Raw genomic sequence first — 21,441 nt, forward strand, 5'->3', positions numbered from 1 at the left:
GGAACATTTGTAAAATTTTGACAGGTTTGAATTATAAAAAGTTCGTAGATATAGTTATGCAAACTTCTTGAGGTCTGCAAAAAAAATCATGTGAATCTATATTTTAGTGAGAGATTGCGATACCTGAAAAATGTATCAATATAGTGTGAACTTTAGGAGGTTCGCTCATGTGAAGGGTAAATGGTCCTTTTAAAATTGGACATTTATGAATTTTGACATCGGAGGATTTCAAATTTTGTAGGGCATTTCAGAAAACGTGTAATTTTTGTCATATAGTACGATCATTTTTCATAAAAATAAGGGGTCGCTTTTCTCTTGAATTTGAGAATTTCTATTTTAGGTTTCTTACTACTTTAATTCTAAAAACAGAAAGTAGCTTTCTTATCAACTTGGACATTGTTGTTATACATGATGACACAAGTGGAGCTATAAATAGCTCAAGGTTCATAAAGAAAGAAGAAAGTCTAGTTATTTACATGATTTTGTTTTGTTCTTGTGTCTTTTACTTCTTTTCTTGCTTGCTTTACTTCAAGAAAAAAACTTTTACATGAATGTGGAGAACTTATCTATGAGCCATGTACTATAGGATAACCCGCAAGAAAAAATTATTTTTTTCAATAGACAAACAAAGGCTAGATTTGCAAAGAGTTTATTCAAGAGGCATGTACAGTAAACGAATGAGCTAAATCTGGATAAGTGGTAGAAAACCTTGCCTAGTTCTTGACCAAGCTAGATTAGCTTAGTATTATTAAAAGATTGGACCTTATACCGCATATTTCAATACATGAATCACATATGAAAATTAGTCGACTTCAGGATGGAGGTTTTGCAAGTTTTGGTTGTTTCGGATCTGATTCTAATCTGAATCTCCATGTAAGGGCGACCTTTCTTGAACGAAATTGCCCTTTCATATGGATTGGATCATGGTGGCACATAAAATGATGTCCTTCACTACTGTGAGAAATCCTGAGTGGGTGGCCGTGGAACATTTTGTCTTTCTGGAAGGTGTCAATGGAGAGAAAGAAAGAAGAAAGATCTACTGAGCGGATTCCTAGCAACACTCCGTATTGGATGCCTAACCACTGGCAAAAAAATAAAGCCCTTAGCTGTTCCGGATCCAAACCATTTGCATCCCTATGATGAATGATTAAGCTTTTATTAATTTCTTTTTGCGAAGAGGAAAACAACAATGCAAAACTGTGGCACAAAATCTAAAAACTCATGTACAGCTCTGAAATAGGTAGTCCTTGTCACCTCTAGCTCTAGGTTTAAAACCCTTGCACCAGACCATACTTGACTTTCTAATCTAAGGTGCATTGTCATTACGATTGGATCATGATTTTAAATTATGTAGCTTATCTTATGAGGACGTTACTTGATTGTTTTGCAAAATTTAAATGTACAATAGAGCCAATGACCATTTAGCCAGATTCTTAACCTTCATAGGGACGTGCTTTGTTTTGATAAAATTAAAAGTTCTATTGAAATCAAAACTTTTTTTTACAAAGAAGTTTTACAAGTTTTTTTTTTTTTTGAAAGAAAAAGAAGTTTGTGTACAAGTTGATTCATGCCTATTGTACAAAATTGTATTTTTTGAATTAAAAAGCACTCCATATGGCTAACTTAAAGGAATCTACTCTTCCATTTGTACACCAAAATTATGATTCAAATTGCTAGGTTAAATAAAATATAACACAAAAACTTGAGAAATGTTTGACCCAACAATTACTATATTGAGCGTGTGGTATCGAAATCCTTGCAATGGGTAAAAGTCTTTTCAACTTAATAAATGTCATGTATAGCCTACTGAGACCTTCATAGCCTAAGTTTTATATACGAGGTTTTAATTCTATGATCATTTTGTCTGAAATATGTTAGTGTTTTCCCGATATTTGTCTTTCCTGCGTGTGTAAATCTAGAAGCTTTGGATAACCAATATATTTAGGATTCATAGTAAAAAGCGCCATTATCACATAGCATTTCACAATAAACCTCAATTTAATTTTCAAGTCCTATAGAATGTCTTTCAAGCCCTTAAATCTAACCCTAGCAAGCTTAAGCACTAGGAAAACCGGAACAAGTGAAACAACTATGTGTGGTTAACTGTGTGTGGATGTCATTCAAAAGCAAGTTGGTTGCCTATACGCATCAAATATGTTGATTGGTACATTCGTTAATGTTCTATTCTACTTATCTAATTAATTTTACATGTGACATGCTACAAGAAGTGACCATGTTCACGACATGCTTAAAAAGAATATTCTTAATTAATCTCCCTTTGATTGAAATCTCAACTTGAGCTGGTGGACTTCTACAGCCAATTAATGCTAAGCACAGAGGGCATGTGACGAGGAGTTAAAAAAATACCAAGTTTTCAAAAACCCTGTGAGCTTTGAGAAGTGAGCTTGATTTTCTATTTCTTTGTAGCTAGGCGTTAGGGCTTTTTTTTAAGAAATAAAAAGCATTAGGGTTTTTCATGCTTTGAGTGATAGTGGCATCGTCATCATTCAAGCATGTAGTCATCCAAGAGAATCCTCGAGTCACCAACTGTATTTGGCTATGCAGTAATTAAGGCATTGAAGCCAGAGCATTTTGGGATTAAAATAGTTGTGGTGCTACTATAATGTGATCTAACCTAGGAGTTAGAAATGTGGGTGTGTAATTGTCAACTCAACGTGTAGGGGGTGAATGATCATGTGGGTATGACATAATCAATCAGGACAAGTGTGTAGAAAGATTATAGAAGGGAATATTTGGGAGGATGAGAAGGAATTAGAAGATGGTATGTGGACTTAATTTTCATATTACAAAATTAAAAAAGACGCACACATCCAGTATCAGTCAATATATGCATATGGAAAAAACTCTCTTCATCTCCAACCTTGATTTATCGTTTTCTTCCCCTTTCCTTTTACATTTTTTTATTCAAAAATTTATTTATTGGTTTTTAAAGGTGATGCCCCTATTGAGGAGCACAGAAACATCAAATCCAGGCATTTTCTTGGTGTTAAAAAGAGAATAAAACCCAAGGGTGGATGAAAAGGAGTCCCCCATGACCTTCCTTTTCCTTTTTCTTTGCTTTCACTATTTTTTAATGCTTGCTGCGTCTCCTTTTTTAACCCGAGTTATACGGGAAAGTCACCCCACATTCTGATGTTTTGTTTAAGCGTTTTGACTACCACTCCCTTCAACTAAAGGTGTGTGTGTGATGGTCGAGTGTCATTGTCCTTTGATTCATTCTGAGGAAGATAGCAGAATTGGCTTCTTTTCCATGTATTTTTCATTTTCCAAATAGCTGCTCTCTCTCTCTCTCTCTCTCTCTCTCTCTCTCTCTCTCTCTCTCTCTCTCTCTCTCTCTCATACTCCGTGCCGACTGATGCAGCATGTCTGTACAGAGAAAGTCACAGTTGTGTTTTTTTTAATCCCATCTTTGATCTCCTCTCCCTTCTCTCTTTTCAATCCTCGACTGCCCAAATTTCTCCTTTTTTATAGGTTGGTCTCCTTCCCTCTTCCTTGATTTTCTACCCTAAATAACTCCACCCTACCAATACCAACACCACCATCTTCACTATTTAGTTCTTTCCTGAAAAAAGAGTGTATGGTGCAAAGAGAGAGAAGGACAGATACCCAATTGTAGATTTTAGTTCTACACCATTACGGTCTTTCAAAAAAAAGTTCTACACCATTACAGATAGCAGATCTAGCCACAACTGCATCTTGTGGGTTCATTTCAGAAAAAGTGAATAAAAAAAGAACTGCATCTTGTAGGAGAGGATGCCCCATCAAGGGGTTTTCATGGGGACCTCTGCCATGCCTGATTTATCATTGCACATTAGTCCCCCAGATAGGACTCCGGTAGTGGCACGCGGCAGCGGTGATCTAGACGGTGGCTTCGATATTTGGCGCCAGACTCTCAAATCGAACGCCGAGGGTTCTGTTGCCGGGAAACCCTGCTACCAGGCCTACACCGACCTCTCTTTGGAGAATCCAGGCTGCACTTTCCTAGTGAGGGGTCAGGATAAAGCTCAAAGCGATGCGTTCAGGCAAAGTATCCATAATCCTCACAGATATCACTACAGCAGTCTCCACCATGATCTGAATGGAGCGAACAGGATGAACCACATCAGTGAAGATGTCTCACTGTTGGATGAATCTGATCGGTTCCGGCTGATCAAAGGGATTCCGGTGTATCAGAACCGGCTGTTCCCGTTCATCGCGGGCAATCATCCTGCAATTCGGGGCAGATGCTTCAATAATAAAGACCCTAAGATGAATCTCTACCACTTTTCTTACCCAGCATCTACTGGTGCTGCTACTGCTTCAACACCTTGTTCAGCTTCTACTCCTCTTTTTGGAGGGGGAGCAAGCCTAGATCAGATGGCAATTTTGCATTCCAGTCCCACTTCCTCTTCATCTCCAGCGAGGGCGGACGCTGACGCATACCGGTTTGTGGCTGCGGCAAGGTTCAACGGTGGGTTCAATCCCGCTGAATTATTGAAACCACACCAGCATCATTTTGGTGGATCACCGGATGCATCTTATGGTCTGATGAGATCGAGATTCATGTCAAAGCTTCCTGCAAAGAGAAGCATGAGGGCACCAAGAATGCGTTGGACGAGTACCCTTCATGCTAGATTTGTTCATGCTGTAGAACTCCTTGGTGGCCATGAAAGTATGCCAATTTTACTTTTTTTTTGTGTTTTTTTTACTATTATTACCATTGCTATTATTGTTTTCTTTATATATCTTAATAAGATCAGAACTTTTTTGGTGGTTTTCATCTGTTAATCAAAGTTATTGTTCTTTTTTTATTGAAGGGGCTACACCAAAATCTGTTCTTGAGCTCATGGATGTCAAAGATCTTACACTGGCTCATGTGAAGAGCCATCTACAGGTAAACCCAAAAAAAATGCTTATTTCAGAATAGTCAAAGAAATAATATAAGAGTAAGATAAAGACTTTTAGTTATTTTATCTTTTCTCTGTTGGGGCATTCTTCGTTTTTCTGCCCCTATGGCGCAGTTGTCGATGGATAGGATTGTGGTGAATGAATGACTGAATGAATCGTTCAGTCTGGTCTTTCTGATACAAGAGACAGCTATGCTGAGAGATGTGGTATCTGCATGAGAAAAGGAAAAGAAGCCATCATTTCACAATAATAGGTTCATTATTAATCCTACCAAACAGCACCACATGGGTGGTCAATGACAATCCCATCCAAAACACAAGAAATCTCCAACCGAGAGAAAAAAGGATTTGAACTACGGTTCCCAATTCTTTCCCCTTTTTCTTCACTGTTTCTGACTCATCGACTCACCCTCTCTCCCCTCTTTTACCTATTTCTCTTGCAGATGTATCGAACTGTTAAGACCACTGACAAGCCTGCAGCTTCCTCAGGTATGTCGTATTCCTAGCCCCCCCTTCAGCTTTTTCTGCAGCTTTAAGACTCCATCACCACTTCCCCGTTTTCTTTCTCTCGTTTCTCTCGAAAGTAGAAATTACTGTTTCTCTCTCTCTCTCTCTCTAAAAAACACGCTTAGTGCATCTTGGTCAAAATGTGCTGACGCTGGCTCTTTGGGGGTGGTTTCAGGCCAGTCAGATGGGCTCGATAGTGGGTCTGCCGGAGAAGACGAGCCCATGCCGGGAAACCAGCCGGAGAATAGCCTGAATTTCCAACGATTCTTGGACAAACTCAGTTTGGATGTCGCGGCTCAGAGTAACAGATTGCACCCTCAACAAGAGATGGATTACTCTTCCACATTATGGACCAATTCTTCAAGGTATACACCACATAAACCAAAAAAAAAAAGAATTAATTCATCCTTCTTTGGCTCTCTTTTCTCTTCCTAAACTACAGCCACACGTTCCACGTTTTTATTTTCCATTGCCATTATGATTAATTATTTTTTCTCTCCGGAATCTGCTTTTCTGCAAGGGCAAGTTTATAGAGAATTCCAATCACGTCCCCTTCTGATTTGAGCTTTTGCCTTTTGTTTATTTGTTTATTGTTTTGGCTTTAAGAAAGGATTATTCTTTAGATTATATTAAAGTCTAACCTTGAAAAAAATAAACTAATCACAAACTGATCTTTCCTTTTCAAAAGTTTTCTTTTCCTTGTTTCTTGAGTTGCTTCCTCAAATAGAATATTTGAGCTTAAGGGGGAAGGCCCAAATAGAATATTTATATCCATTAGAAAATGAAAGGAAGTGTTTGACATTAGTTCCCTGCGGTCCTTTTATTTGCATGTTAATTACTTCTCTTTTTTATCTACCATAATACCTTTATTTACCTTCCACTAGATAAATCAGAAGATGTACACAAAAACTCTAGTTGCTAGTTGATACCAAGAGTCTTGAATGCTAGATAATGTGATTTCTGTCCATTTTTATGAATCCCATAGTGAAGAAATGCTTTATATCTTAGTTATCTCGCGTGTTTTGGATTGCATGGGCAACCCCCACGTATATTTTGTCACAGTCGCGTCTTGTGCTTTTCTCTCTGCGGGCGTTTTGGAGCTATTCCTTTTTGAGGATGCCTCTAAAGAAGCTAGGCTGGGTAGCCTTATACGTGCATGAGGTTCTACTTTGTACGTGATTGATATAAGCATCTGCTGCTACGCGATACACACAGATATGCAGACAAGGAGCCCTAGAACGCCAGCTAGTTTTTAGACGCAGTTGTTTAAGGTGGACGTACAAGACTATGGTTCAATCTTTCTTTTTTTGTTTTTTCCACTACTCAATAAAAAAAACAGTATTTGTTCTATATTGTTGAACAATGTAACTACTAGGTTTGGTAAATGAGCTGAACGAGACGAGCTTGCAGTGTTCAAGCTTGGTTCATTCTTGTGGGGAGTCAAGACAGACGAGTTTTTGTGGGGAGGCAAGCAGAGTTCGAACTCATATCCAATCCAAGTCAAATGAGCCAAGTTCGAGCTGGCTGGTTTATAAAAAAATACATTATTTTAGAGATAAAAAATATAGGATTAAAAAAATATATGCATGCATAGTTACCAGAAGCTTCTTCTAGCTACACGGGGAAGGTTGCTTTCCTGAAAGCTCACTTCAGAAGTGGGAAACTCGTGCTTCCTTGGAAGGAGGAGAAGCTTTGGAAAACCCACTTCCAGAATATAGGAAACTTGATTCTCTTTAGTGGGAAGCCAGTTTCCTCTTCATTTCTCAAATCAATTCCTTTTCAATTAATGTTTTTCTCTTGCTTCTTATTGCTTCTTACTCTCTTCTCCCTCACTTTTTAATTTTTTCATATTATAAAACTTAAATATTTTTTATACCAAGCTTGTGTGTTGGTTATATCCATTTCTATTTGTCTTTATGTTATTTGTTATTTGCTTCTGACCGTGGTTGATACTACTTTTTATGTGTTTCCTTTTCATTTTTCATGTATTTCACTTCCTGCTTCATGCTACTTTTTAGCTCTCGTTTATCAGATTTTGCTTTATGCATCACTTCTCGTATCTATTTTGTTTTCTGGTAACTATGATATATTTTTTACTACCTAACCAAAGTATACGAGTCAAGCAAAGCCGAGTACTAGGGATGGCAGTGGACCGGGGTGGGGGCGGGGACAGGGTCTCCACCCCTGCCCCGTTTCAAAATCCGAACCTTCATCCCCGCCTCCATCCCCGCACGGGAATGGATTTCAACCTCCACCCCCCGCCTCCATCCCCAGTTCAAACGGGGGTGAGGCGGGGCAGGGCCCGTTTCCTCTTAGTCTATAGTCATCCCTTAAAGGATTGGGGACGGGGCGGGGCTAGGCGGGGATTGAGACAGGGTGGGGAAAAGCTTAAGTCCATCCCCGCACGGGGATAGAATTTAACCTTCATCCCCGCCTCCATCCCCGTTTCATGCCCTTCATCCCCTGTCCAAACGGAGTGAGGTGGGGCGGAGCCCCGTTGTCCCCCTGTCCACTCCAATCCCTACCGAGTACCTATTGTTCATATTCAAATTGCTGAGGTTATTTTATGAGTTTGAACGAGTTCTTTATGAGCCAAACATGAGCCGAGCCATGCGCAGCTTGGCTTGTTTCCCAGCCCTAGGAACAACTTAATTAAGGTGGAATATAGCATGTTAGAAATAACACTATTGAAAATAAGAATATATATATATATATATATATATATATATATATATATATATATATATATATATATATATATATATATATATATATATATATATATATATATATATATATATATATATATATATATTCTGTTCTTTATCAGCCATATATGCATCGTAGGAGCTCGTAGTGGGACCACACCATGAAGCTGCCGTATATAGTTTCAGACAGATAAGGGTAAAGAGCAAGCTAGGGACGAAATTTGCAAGGCTAGTTTGTCATACATTTTTTATATGAAAGTGTACTACGTTGCTGGAATCTTAGCATTTATATGCATTTCTTGTCCTCTTATTCGAATGGAATAAGATGTACCAAAAGATATTTATACAAGTAAGGTGCCATGCTATATATATTACTGAGAATGTGTACAGAAATTTGGAAGGCATGCATGGGGTAAAATTGCAAGACTTTGGCTTTGGAAGAATTCTATTGGTTGGATAACTGGAAGAGTTCTGAAGTGTTACCACTGAATGATTTTAGTGTATCTGTGGACATTCACGTGATATTGGATCAGCCACAGATTGAAATGAGCAAACAGATGGTTATAAGAGGATGACCATTGGGCAAAAGAGCTCTGAAGAGCTGACATTTATTTTCTTCCTAAAAGAAAATATGTGCATTATTTAACTGACTTTGCTATAGAGAACAGTGGAATCATTTTGAGGAAATGGTATGTAATAATTTGGTTGATGTCGTCATCTAATCTGAAACTTTTTTTATGCTTCTCCTAGACTAAGTATATATATATAGAACCAAGGGCATTTTGATATCATGTTTATTATATTAGCGTCTTATATACTTCTCCTTGTATTGCCTTCTATCATGTTTCGAATGGGAACACCCAACCTTTACATTGTCAATATCGACACTCCATGGGTGCATAAGGGTTTGATAGCCCTTATCCCTTCTAGCGCATCTTCCTATTAGACTCCTTTTGTCGTCTTTATTCTTCTTAGTTAGCCTAAAAGATGATTATTATGGATATGACGAATGGGAGCCAAAAAAGGGAAATGACTTCTCTGACAAACCTTTTGAAGCCCACAGATATATGGATGCTTAGGGGAAAAAATGGCCACTGGAACCTTTATCGTTTTGGAAAGACAGATATATATATATATATAACGGTAGCTGCCTACCACCAGCCTACTGGGCTTTTGAAGGATTTTTTCATGTTTTCTTTAAATTTGACCGTGCAATTGTGTTCTACAGGGTTGATTTTACTTTTGGATCGTCTTATTCTTATACGCAGGTAGATTTTATAAGGTTTAAAATTAAGACTTAAAAGATCATGTTTTTAATTGAAAAACAGTCCTTTTTAGCAAATTGACCATTCACATATTTATATTTATATATAATATAAATATTTGCCACTAATGAAGGTACGAAACTAATTAGTAGAAATCATTTTTTTCTTCAAAAATTTTAAATTTTTTGTAGATCAAATGTTACAGATGTGATCTACATGGTTTGTTTAGTAGGAAACTTGTTTTAAATCATGTGATTATGACAAGCAATTAATTTTTTAAAGGGGTCCAAAAATCAATGTCCCACAATGTGACAAATTTTCATAACTCAAAAGATCACATTTTTATATTAGAAAAGCACGATCCAAGGCTTAATCCTTAGCAAACAAACCATGTTGAACACATCTATGTGATTAAATTGAGTCGATGCAATTTTCACCTATGATTTCTAGCTCATTAGTTATGTACCTTCATTAGGAGTCAATACTATATATATATATATATATATATATATATATATATATATATATATATATATATATATATATATATATATATATATAATGTTTGTTTTTAATTTTATTTATTTTCTGAAATCACCAATTCATTTACAATAGGCTGGCGGTAGTCCAAAAAAGTGGTATCACTTTTCCTATATATTTATTTAGAGTAGGGTGCTGCTGCCTGGACCATAGCTGTGGATGGCAAGCACATGGACTAGGATCGTTCGATCGCAAAGATCGAACAGTGCTAAAAAAGCCCATAAATTAATGTGGCCTTCAGCAGCCGTGTGACTACCGTTAAAAGGTGTTTTTGTGTTTTGTTTTTGTTACAGAACTGGAAATATGAAAACTAAAGCATGGCACTGTAGTCAAACAGGAGATGGGCCAAGAATTTGGCTAGTGGTAGCTGCACATTTGTTTAGAATGGCCGGTGGATCAGCGGTTGCCTGTTGGTTGTTCGACAGTATGATCCATCATAAACAGTATGGCTATTGTTAGCCAGTGATATGGTCGCCACCATAAACCATGGTTTGGCTACTCGAGTGATAGGGGCACTACTTGACTGGTTTGGCAGTGTCTCACTAGTCTTTTCTGTATTGTATTGAATCTATCGATAGCTAAATTACTTTCTGAAGTTCTAGGAAGTCAAGATGTAGAGTGTCTAGGGCGTTGCGTTCAGTTTAAAGAAGCTGATGTGATATAGTTTGCCTCTCTGTATCTGCAATTTGTTAGCGGCGTGTGTGCATTGCGTGTGAATGTACGTGTGTGTATCCGGGTTTTTACATTAATATTAGCAGCGTTCCAGGAGAGCAGATCAGGTCCAAGGTACCTTGATCCTGTCCATCATCAAGATGGACAGCACCTAAAAGTTGTAGATGGGCCCTACAAAAATTTTGGATGTCATTCACTTTTTAGATGAACCTCATTAGTCATTGAAAAATGGATGGTTGAGATTCATCCAAAACAAATGGTTTTTGGGTGTTGTTTATTTTGATGATGGACTGTATCCAAAATACCTTGGTCAGTTTGGGTCTGCTCTTGCTTTTAAGTGATTGAAATGATCAAAGCATTCTTTAAAGAAGTAATTTTTAAAACATATTATTTTTTGAGATATAGGTGAATTTTATTGTATGGAAGAAAATAAAAAGTTAAACACAATTTTCAAAAAGCAATAAGGCATACTTTAATGGAATTGAATAAGATAGTTTTAGGTTTGAATCCTGTGAGAACATTTATTCAAAAAAAAAAGTGTACTTATTTAAATTTGAAAAGTTATAGTATCCTTTTAACCATAAAAATAACTATACATTTTCAAAATATCATTTTTTAATAGTGTTTTGGTCATTTAGATGAGTTGAGCATTGTTACATTAAACTCATATATATATATATATATATATATATATATATATATATAAAGAGAGAGAGAAGGGAGTAACTGCCTATGGCCGCCTACCAACAAACGAATGGGGGGGGGGGGGAGTGTTTGAGTTGTTGTTCCCAAATCTAATCATGTCGATGTGTTCGGCGTGATCGATTTGCTAGGAAACAACACTTGGATCGTATTTTTTCAATAAAAAATAAGACTTTTTAAGCCTTGAATATTTATGATATTTATAAATAATTTACACTATTGATTTTCAGACCTTATAAAAACTCATCTGTGCATCAAAATTGAATGATGCACGAGTCCATCCTTTAAAATCAGACACTTAGAAAACATATGTATGGTTAGATTCGAGAAAAAACATAGAAAAGAACCCTTCAAAAGCCCATATGCAGCTGTAGACAGTGTAGGTAGCTACCCTCTCTCTCTCTCTCTCTCTCTCTCTCTCTCTATATATATATATATATATATATATATATATATATATATATATATATATATATATATATATATATATATATATATATGTGTGTGTGTGTGTGTGTGTGTGTAGGGGGGTTAATATTTGGTAATATTGAAGGCAGGGAACTATTGAATAAAAAATCATAAGTTCAAGCTTTATTGAGTTAATCTAACCTCATATAGATGTATTCAGCATGGTTTGTTTTGCAAATGATCAAACCTTGGATCATGTTATTTCCGTTAAAAAATATTATGAGTCATGAATTTTACTGCATTGTAGACTATTGATGTTTGGAGCCCTTAGAAAACCTAGTTACATGTCACAATAGCATTATTCAAAGCTCTCGCATGATTCAAAACTCATTTTCTAATAAACAAACCATGTAGATCCACAAGGTCCCATCTGAAAAAAATAACTTAAAAAATATAAAAATGTGATTTATACTCAATAGTTTTGTACCTTCAATAGCACCAAATATTAACCATATATATATATATGTATGTGTGTGTGTGTGTGTGCACCCGCATTTGCATGTGCATGCCATCCCTTCAAAAAAATTTAAAGCATGGTGTGGTTTCTCATGCACGCGAACAGAGTAGAGCAAAGCAGCATTGTCAAACTGAAACCCTAGACTAACACCTCCTTGGCCTTTATGGCAAACCAACATAGTTTCCATCTCCTACGCAACAGTTCGATGTAGCCTTTCTAGGTGCCAGTGCAATCGATGAACAAAATGGATCTACAGGTCGGCATCTTTCTATGACCCACTCAATGAAGAACAGATGTCCAAGGTTGATTGGTGGAAGATGAAAATAAATGTGAGGCCTAACCAACATGGAATAAAAAATATTAAAAAAATAATAGGGAATATCGATATCGACAGTACCGGCAGAATGCATGGAAGCTTAAGAAACTACACATTTTTGTCAAGCCAACCTACTTAGGAACTCGAAATCACCCTTTTTAAAAGTTTGTCGCACCTAATTTCTACTCAAAATGAACGGACTCTCTCTCTCTCATATAATATTCTAATGAATTTAGTATATATGGAGAAAAGTATTATTCAAAAAGATGTAGAGTATGGAAAAGAAAAACTGGTGCTCTTAGGTATATCTTATTTGATACTCAATTGACTTCATATGTGAATATCCAGCATGAGTTTAGTTTTGGACTTCAAACTGACAGACTTATTTTCATGGTCATCCTTCAGTAGAGGAGCTTGGTCACAAAACAAATCAAGGGATGCAGAACCCACAAGCGTGCCATCTAAAGAAACATATGGACACACAAGAGAGGTAATTGGCCATATTTCCCCTTCCTTTGGTTTCATTTATGACATGGTTTTCACTTATTCACCAATCTTTTATGTCTGCCAAAACATGTGTATGTGTGTGGAGGTGATGGCCACTTGATGCAAAGTGTACATATTGATTTATTTCAGGAGAGCAATGATATGCAACTAAAGGACTTACATGCACCTCTCTTAAGCCTTAAGAACCCAAGTTTGGAGTTTACCCTAGGAAGACCCGGTTGGCAAGGCAACAACTGTGATTGACTTACATAGGTAAATCCCATCGATTGAATAGCTAATTACAAAACACTGGCTATGTCAAATTAACTCCAAAACAGATCATTCATGGGAAAAGCAGGGAGATACATATACCAATCGCGTGCACAGGGATTTTATGATAAGTACATTAATGTAACTATTGGGTAATTACCAGCGTTTAGTATTTTGGTATTTCCATGTGGAGGTTGGGACAGTATAGATAGAGGTCATATGGTGACACAACTATGTAACCGTTGGGAAGGTAAATAATGTTCTGGTCTTTGACATATGCACAGCACCATCACATTCATTTGAAAGTGCCATATATATAATGTTATGCACATCATTTCATGCCTCTTTGCTCCTTGTGGCTTCCCACACATTCTTAAATCCTTTTCATGCTCTTTATAAATTAGCAACTCTTCATCTTCTTCTTCTTTTTAATTTAAATGACAAGGATCCTACTTAAGAACGGGGTCACTTAATAGGCCCTTTTCCTAGATGGTAAACCCCGGGTGAGTGCCCTAGCCCACAAAGGACACCCACCGGGCAAGCCACCAGTATGATGCCAAGGAAAATCGATCCTAGGCAAGATGGGGTTCCACCATCTTGCCAAGAACTGAACTAACCGCTTGGGCAACCCGGGAAAGGCAACTCTTCATACACAGTTTGGTAATTAATATATGTATTCATGACTAGTTTATAATCATGACTAAACTAGAAATATTAATAGTTTATGGGTTCTTTGTGATTCCAAAACTTCATCGAGTTTCTGTATAGACATGCTAGCGCTGGCACTCACACACACCTGCGTGCAGACTCGCAGAGAGAGAGAGAGAGAGAGGTCAATAAGTTCCTATATATGCATTCATTTAACTGCCTCATGTTTCTATTCTACAAACTAAGCTGCTATTGTTTTCAAGACTAAGGGAAGGAAGGCTGCCCCACACACACCACATGACACTCGCCACCAATGACGTCCAATTTCTTCCACGGTAATAATCCTGTATCACTCATAATAAGGTCGTGGATTGGAGAATGAGTAGGAACCTATTTTTGGAATCTTATCATGCTGCCACTCTCTTCATCTGTGTTTGCACCACACATTTGTGTTAGCCAAGAATAAAGGATGTTTACTCACTTCAATGTCCTTGTTTGTGTGTGTGTGTGTGCCTCGCCTGTATGTTATAGTGCTTGTACATGTGAGCTTGCATTCTTTGCTACAATTCTCTATCATAGCAAAATAGGCCTCTTAAGCTCATGCATAGCTACTTTAAAAAGTCCCATTACAACAAAAAAAATGCTTGAGTACACTTTTTGAATAAGAAGAGACAGGTTTTGAAACTACAAGATAGTGTCCAACATCAAGACCACATTTGAAAGTGTGAAAGAGATGGAAATTTTCATAACGAAATATGAAAAATGGAATCTTTTCATGCTATTATTCAAAACAAGTGAAAATCTTTCACATGAACAATTCACATTTTGGGGGTCGAACGTGATAGCTGAATGGTTAGGTTGCAATATCGGGTCTCGGGTTTGAATCCTAGGAGGGTTAGCCCCCAGCTTGCCTATCAAAAAACATTTAAAAAATTAATCACTTTTTTGTATGTGTTTCACATCCATGCAAGTTATAAAGTATTCCTCCACCTATTCTTTCAAAAAATTATATATATTCCTCCACCTAAAGGTTCCAAAAATGGTGGTGAATTTTTTCTCATCCATAGGGCTGGTAAACAAGCTTTAAGAGATGAGCTTGAAGTGTTCAATCTTGGCTCATTCTGGTGGTGAGCCAAGTCTAGTTCGAGCTCATAATGAGCCGAGTTCGAGCTGGCTTGTATGTAAAAAAAATACACTATTTTTCAGCTGAAAGAAATAGTACTATTAAAAAAAATGCATATAAAAATATATCTAAAATATACTTCTTACTATCTAACGACCTTATACTAATCAACCCGAGCTGAGTATCTATTGTTCTTATTCAGCTTACCGAGCCTATTTTATGAGTTTGAATAAGCTCTTTACGTGCGGAACATGAGCAGGGCCACGAGCAGCTTGGCATGTTTTCCAGCACTAGCCATATATCCCTTGCTTTTCACATGAAACCTTTTCACATGAATATTCATGCCCACTTCCAAACACGGCCTAGGAGGTACATGATTGAATTCCGCATAATGCATCTGCTGTGTTGCAGATTCAAACATGCATCCTACGGGGAGAGAGGTCAAAACCTAGCCATGCAACAGACATCTGATTTTGTATTTATTTTTCAAAGCTTTAGTGGGCTCCAGATGGACAAAATTTACTCTCAACTCACTGAAAACAACTACGGTAACTTCGAGGAACAATACTCATTTTCTTTCATAAGTTATAGCTATGCTAGGCTTCTGTAGCCAGGAAAAGAAGCGAAGCCATATTAATGGTACTTAGGGAGCTATGCCTAAACCCCAACTCTGACTGAGCAAAGAGAGCTTCAGAAAAGACTGAATGGAGTTCACTGGAAACCTTTTATTAATGGCATGCACAAGATAAGATGATTAGGAAATAATATGACAAGACTACTACCTGTCATGTCACCCAGTTGGGTGCCTCGAATAAAATTTTATTTACATTGCATCCGTGTTGTTGCTTAGCACAAAATGGTTATCGCTGAACCAGCTTGAGTTTACATTGCATCCGTGTTGTTGCTTAGCACAAAATTTTATTTACATTGGGTTTTGAACCTGACGTGTACTAATTGTTTTTTACTAAACAAGTGGAGCCCCAATTGGTTAAAAATTGTTTAATTTCATATCTAAGAGAAAGAGAAATTTTTTTATGGTTTAAATAGAAGCTTTCATCTACTTCTTATACTTTGGAAATCTCTTGTCTTATGGTGGTTTACAAATATTGTTGCACAATATATAGAAACGAATGTGTTGATCAGCACAAGGGTGCAATATGGCACTTTGATGGTGCATGCGAGACGCTTAGGTCTGTTTCGACTGTTACGAGTTCACCTTGACTTTTGTACAAGCTAATTTTGACTTTCTTTTTCATGCTTTATTTGGATGTGACGTTTTGATGATGCACTTGAGGCGCATGGAAGGCACCTAAGTTCGTTTTAACTATTTCGAGTCCACCATGACTTTTGACTAAGCCAACTTTGATTTTTTGTTTCATGATTTGTTTGGCTTGTTTGAAAGCTCTTAAAGTGCATTTAAATGATGTTTACGGGGCTTTGTAAGTGATTGGCAGTTTTAGAGGTCTTGGCCGTTGGTTAAAGTCATTTTTGTTCATTTTTGTAAATGTTGGATTTATGGCCTTTTAATTTCATTTATCTCTAAAGTTTATAACAACTTCTCCGACTTTTGGATCTTTTTCTTTCTATTTTTTTTTTTGCTCTTATTTAAGTTGCAAGTTCGTATGTAGAGAAGTCATGATTTTACAAAGCAATGACGCTCTTGAGGTCCAAGCTTAGTTGTATCCAGAAAATTCAGTCGTGAACAAACCATGTTCACATCTTCAAAAGTCTTGAAATAGGGCGATTGAAGTTCTAAAGATAACGATCTCAAGAACATACGTCTAAGCTTGGGATTCTGGTTTTCCTAAATCTACTTTTGGCCACCGTGTGTTTTAACAGTGACTGCTTAGAGGGAGGAACACCAGGCTCCTTTTTTCTGATGCAAAAGGTCCAAGTCTTGTTTACTCTGTGGTCATCGTCCATGTAACTTGATGCCTCTATAAGCAATTTGGTCCTATTCTGGTTGTCCCACGGCCAAGTATTTTCAAAGCTTATGTTAGTTCTAGTCAATTGTGGTAGGCGTTGCGTAGACTAGAAGTAGTATGTCATAGTCATCCTCAAACTTTGGCAAACCGGTCAAGGGCTTGATGTAGGCTTGACTGAGTTGCACCAGGGTGGTGTATGTTCTCCCCCGATGATTCACTGAATCCCATGTTTGTGTTCGGGGGTCTGAATGGGCACCACGTATACAAGCACATGAGGCTCGTATTCCCGTGTATTTTGACATCACTTAGCATTGGAGTCTGGTGTGGTTGCAAAGACTTAAGTACCCTTTCTTGCTATTCTTGCCATAAAATGACGGTTTGAGAAAATGACAAAAATATCCTTCATTCAAAAAAGGAAAACAAACAGTTCAAAAAAAGGACAAACATGTCCTTCACCCAGAAAGTCGAGGATGATGTTGACTCTTCAAAGTCTACACAGCGAAACGAACCTTAGCCGACGATCCGATGGTGATTCGGCGAAACGATGGTGAGCCGGCGATCCGATGGTCATCCGGCGAAACAAACCTGAGTCATCAAAAATGTTTGTTTGAACTTTTCATCGTCATCTTCTTCTTCTTCCTTCTCCGTAAAACATTGTAAAACTCTCTCTCTCTCTCTCTCTCTCTCTCTCTCTCTCTCTCTCTCTCTCTCTCTCTCTCTAGAGAAGAAATGAAGGGAGGTAAAGAGTTCCCCCAAGAGAAGGACATGAACATCAACCATATCTCCCTTCTCTTTCTACTTTTGTGCACATCCAACAGACGATCCTACATTGCTCCATCAAACACTGACTGACCTGCACACTGACTGTATCATCGTTTAACTTGATTCATTGTGGAGCCTGATTTAGAGTTTTTGCCCTTATAGGAGGGGGGGTCTGGGGGGCTCCCCCCCCCCCCCCCCGTCGCGGGTCCCGCTGCGCGGTCAGCGAGCAGGGGTCCAGAGGAGGGCGCCTCTGGCGGGGGCTCGGGGGGCAGCGCCCCCCATACCAAATTTTTTGGGGGCCTTGTATAATTTTTTTATTTTATTTTCCTCTTTTAACTATTGAAAAAGAGCAATAAAATGTTTTGTTAAATCGTGTGGCTCATGTTTTCTTCGGTTGTTTTTTGCTCGAAGTTTTCGTAACACCCCTTCCCACGATTTTTCTATTTTTTTTTCTGTTTCTTTCCCACGATTTTTTCAGTGACTCCCCTACAATGATTTTTAGTGTTGTCGGGTCTCCAACGAGATCCACAACGATTTATAGTGTTGTTCGGTCTTCCAACAACGATTTGTAGTATTGTCGGGCCTTTCTACAGCGATTTATAGTGTTTTTGGGTCTCCAACGAGCCCCATAATGATTTATAGTGTTATTCGGCCTTTCAACAACGATTTGTAGTGTCTTTCGCAAATCACTATAGCGATTTATAGTGTTTTTGGGTCTCCAACGAGCCCTACAGCGATTTATAGTGTTATTGGATCTCACTATAGTGATTTGTAGTGTCTTCCACAAATTACTATAGTGATTTGTAGTGTTATTCAGTAAGCAAATCGCTGTAAATTGCTACCCGAATTAGGATCAACTTGTCAGGGTCATATCTCCCTACCCGGAGATCATATTCCAAATTCGTAAAAAATGGTGTCTTCGTTATTGAGTCTAGTTTATTCCTGTAAATTTCCAACGACTTCTATTGTCATTTCATTCCCTATTTTTTACGGATTTGGATCCGCGCCAGGGGGAGAGCCCCCGGACCCCCTTCTGTAAGGGCAAAAACTCTAAATCAGGCTCCACAACAGTCAATGTGCAGGTTGAATGATGCTACCCACGCTGGGAGGAGCCCTCAGACCCCCCTTCTGTAAGGGTAAAAACTCTGAATCAGGCTCCACAACTCATCAAGTTGAATTATGCTACCCACGCTGAGGGGAGCCCCCAGACCCCTCTCCTGTAAGGGGTAAAAACTCTGAATCAGGATCCACAACTCATTTAGTTGAATGATGCTACCCATGCTGGGAGGAGCCCTCAAACTCTCCTCATGTAAGGGTAAAAACTCTAAATCAGGCTCCACAACAGTCAATGTGCAGGTCAGTCGGTGCTTGATGGAGCAATGTAGGATCTTCTGTTGGATGTGCAAAGAAGCAGAAAGAAAAGGGAGAGAGAGAGAGTGAGAGGGTTGATGTTCATAGCCTCCTCCAAGAGAGATTTCTTTCTCGGATAATCTTGCAGTGCAGAGACTGGGTCTTAAATAATCATCTTCGGGGCACTTAAGTCTTTACAACCACTCATTTTCTAGAATCGTCATTTTTTTTTCACCAATGAAGGAGAGGGTACTTAAGTCTTTGCAATCGCATCAAACTCCAACGCTAATTAATGCTGACAAACATGGAGATACGAGACGCACATGCTTACATACGTGGTGCTCTTTGGGACCCCCCGAACATGAGATGTAGCTAACTGCCCTATTCGGGGGGGGCATATAACCTGCTTCGATTCATGACACATCGAAACCACCACCAAAATTTTCACCACCCCTTGTTAAAGAAGTAAACGCACGCAATCCTTGAAAGTCCTATTCAGCCAAACACGTTTCAAAATGCGCTTTTTCTCTGATGATATCACACTTGTACCTTGCACCAAACAAGGAACTTGTGCACATATATTCGCAGGAGTCATCTTGACGTAAATAATGCAGCAATGGTTCAGGACCATAACAAAGTATCATAGGAGGAAAAAATCACAGGAGACTAACAATTTCCACAGAAATGAAAATTTTTATGGATGTAAAGTCTCCAATGTTTCATTTTCTTTTATAGTGCTTAACACCTGTGCAGAATGTGTGGATCCCTTGCTCCAAGGTTTACACCCCAATGAGCAGGAGGGTATGGATTTTTGCCCCAAATATAGATCTCAAATTGGATATTTGTCCTAAATATATATTTTTGCCTCGAATATGGATTTCAAATTGGATTTTTGCCCTGAAAGCTAAAAAAATAAGTTTTATTAATCATCAGAGAAACTAAAAACTAGTCAAATGAAAATTATCTCTATCAAAAGCTTGGTACATCTTAACAATTGATAATGAACAAGTAAATTTTTTTATTTACAGAGAGAACTATCAGCATGTCGACAAACCAGAACCTTCCTCTCTAACCTTAGAACTGTTCAATGAGCTCTCTGAGCAAAAGCTGCAGCAAATTAAGCTAAGTGAATATGAGATACTTTCAAAAATTGAGACAAATGAGTAAGCATTAAGCTCTCTTGGTATTGCGTTTTCCAAGTCACCTGGACTGGTAAGGAGTGAAGTAACCCGCAAATGCATCTGAAGCAAACATGATCATTGCAGGCACATTCATATTGTTGACACTGAGGCTCTCGCCCTGCTCTTTGAAAAAGTAAAAATTTGTTCAAAAATTTAGCAAATGTTAATCTACATAAGGTAGATACAGAAGAGGATACTTCACCTGAATCGTAGTATCGTCACCAAGAACGATTGCATAGCTTTATGAAAAACAGATGTACGCTTGGTGGTAATTCAGAGGCTGAATTGCAGTAAAGATGTTAGGCTTGAAGCTAAATGCACCAAAGAAGAAAATTAAGAGAAATACAGTAACCCAAATACCAATCAAACTAACAGCTCAAAACTTGACTGTCATGACCAAAGGAACGTGCATTTTTTGCAATAGTGAAATCCACACATGGTTCGATTCCATTTCCACGGCACTGAAATCCATCAAAGTACCACGGTACCCCATTCTGTGACATTCAAACGCCCCTTAAGTGTTGACAGCCCACATAATAGCAGCAGTAGTGGTTGCTTGCAAGAGCAGAAGCACTTGCTAAACACTGTAATGTTTAGCAGAAGCAGTATTAGCATCCAGCATCTATGCTAGGATCCATTGGCAGACAACACTTGATAAAAAATGATAGGAACTTTAAGAAGCAAAAGAAGTGTTAACATCCAGCATCTACGTTAAGAAGTAGAAGCACTTTCCCACAAACACCCATATGTATGCTGCCCATGACAGATGTGATCCATTGGCACACAACTTCTGAGAAAAATGGTAACTCAATCATTATGTACCATATTGAGATACTAAAGAAGACTGGCTTGATGATTTTTCTCCACTCAATTCTCGTTTAACCAACTTCAGTATTTTCATAATTTGTCATAAGAATGCTACTTGAATGAATTAGGAATCCTAAATAACGAACTTGATTTTTTTTTCACTTTAGACAAAAGAGGCATTCCAAAAATGATTGGAAGTTTTACAAAATATGATACATAGCGATGAGGGAAAATAATCAAATGCGATTTCGATTTTCCTACTTGCCCAATAATCCCAGAGAAAGAAATGAAAAATAATCACAATCTCCAACATGAAGTTTCAGATAAATATCCAAAAAAATCAGGGG

The 21,441-nt window shown here is 38.0% G+C and overlaps 1 protein-coding gene and 1 long non-coding RNA gene across 2 annotated transcripts; one reads left to right on the forward strand and one right to left on the reverse strand.

Moving 5' to 3' along the window:
* Positions 1 to 3,774: 3,774 nt before the first annotated feature.
* LOC149846615 (transcription repressor KAN1-like) lies at positions 3,775 to 13,576 on the forward strand. Its single transcript, XM_089991864.1, has 6 exons — positions 3,775 to 4,672; positions 4,818 to 4,894; positions 5,351 to 5,396; positions 5,590 to 5,779; positions 12,948 to 13,032; positions 13,179 to 13,576. Exons 1-6 carry the CDS (start codon positions 3,775 to 3,777, stop codon positions 13,290 to 13,292), a joined length of 1,410 nt encoding a protein of 469 aa, XP_089847990.1. The 3' UTR covers positions 13,293 to 13,576.
* A 6,499-nt stretch (positions 13,577 to 20,075) lies between these two features.
* Positions 20,076 to 20,918, reverse strand: LOC149846616 (uncharacterized). The gene is made up of 3 exons (XR_016430541.1): positions 20,490 to 20,918; positions 20,311 to 20,405; positions 20,076 to 20,213 (listed from the first exon to the last, which is right to left on the reverse strand). It is a non-coding gene; the product is annotated as an uncharacterized LOC149846616 (long non-coding RNA).
* Positions 20,919 to 21,441: the final 523 nt, after the last annotated feature.

Source organism: Nuphar pumila, chromosome 2, assembly GCF_984573655.1.
Source record: "Nuphar pumila chromosome 2, dmNupPumi1.hap1.1, whole genome shotgun sequence".
In the NCBI taxonomy this organism is placed as follows: domain Eukaryota; kingdom Viridiplantae; phylum Streptophyta; class Magnoliopsida; order Nymphaeales; family Nymphaeaceae; genus Nuphar; species Nuphar pumila.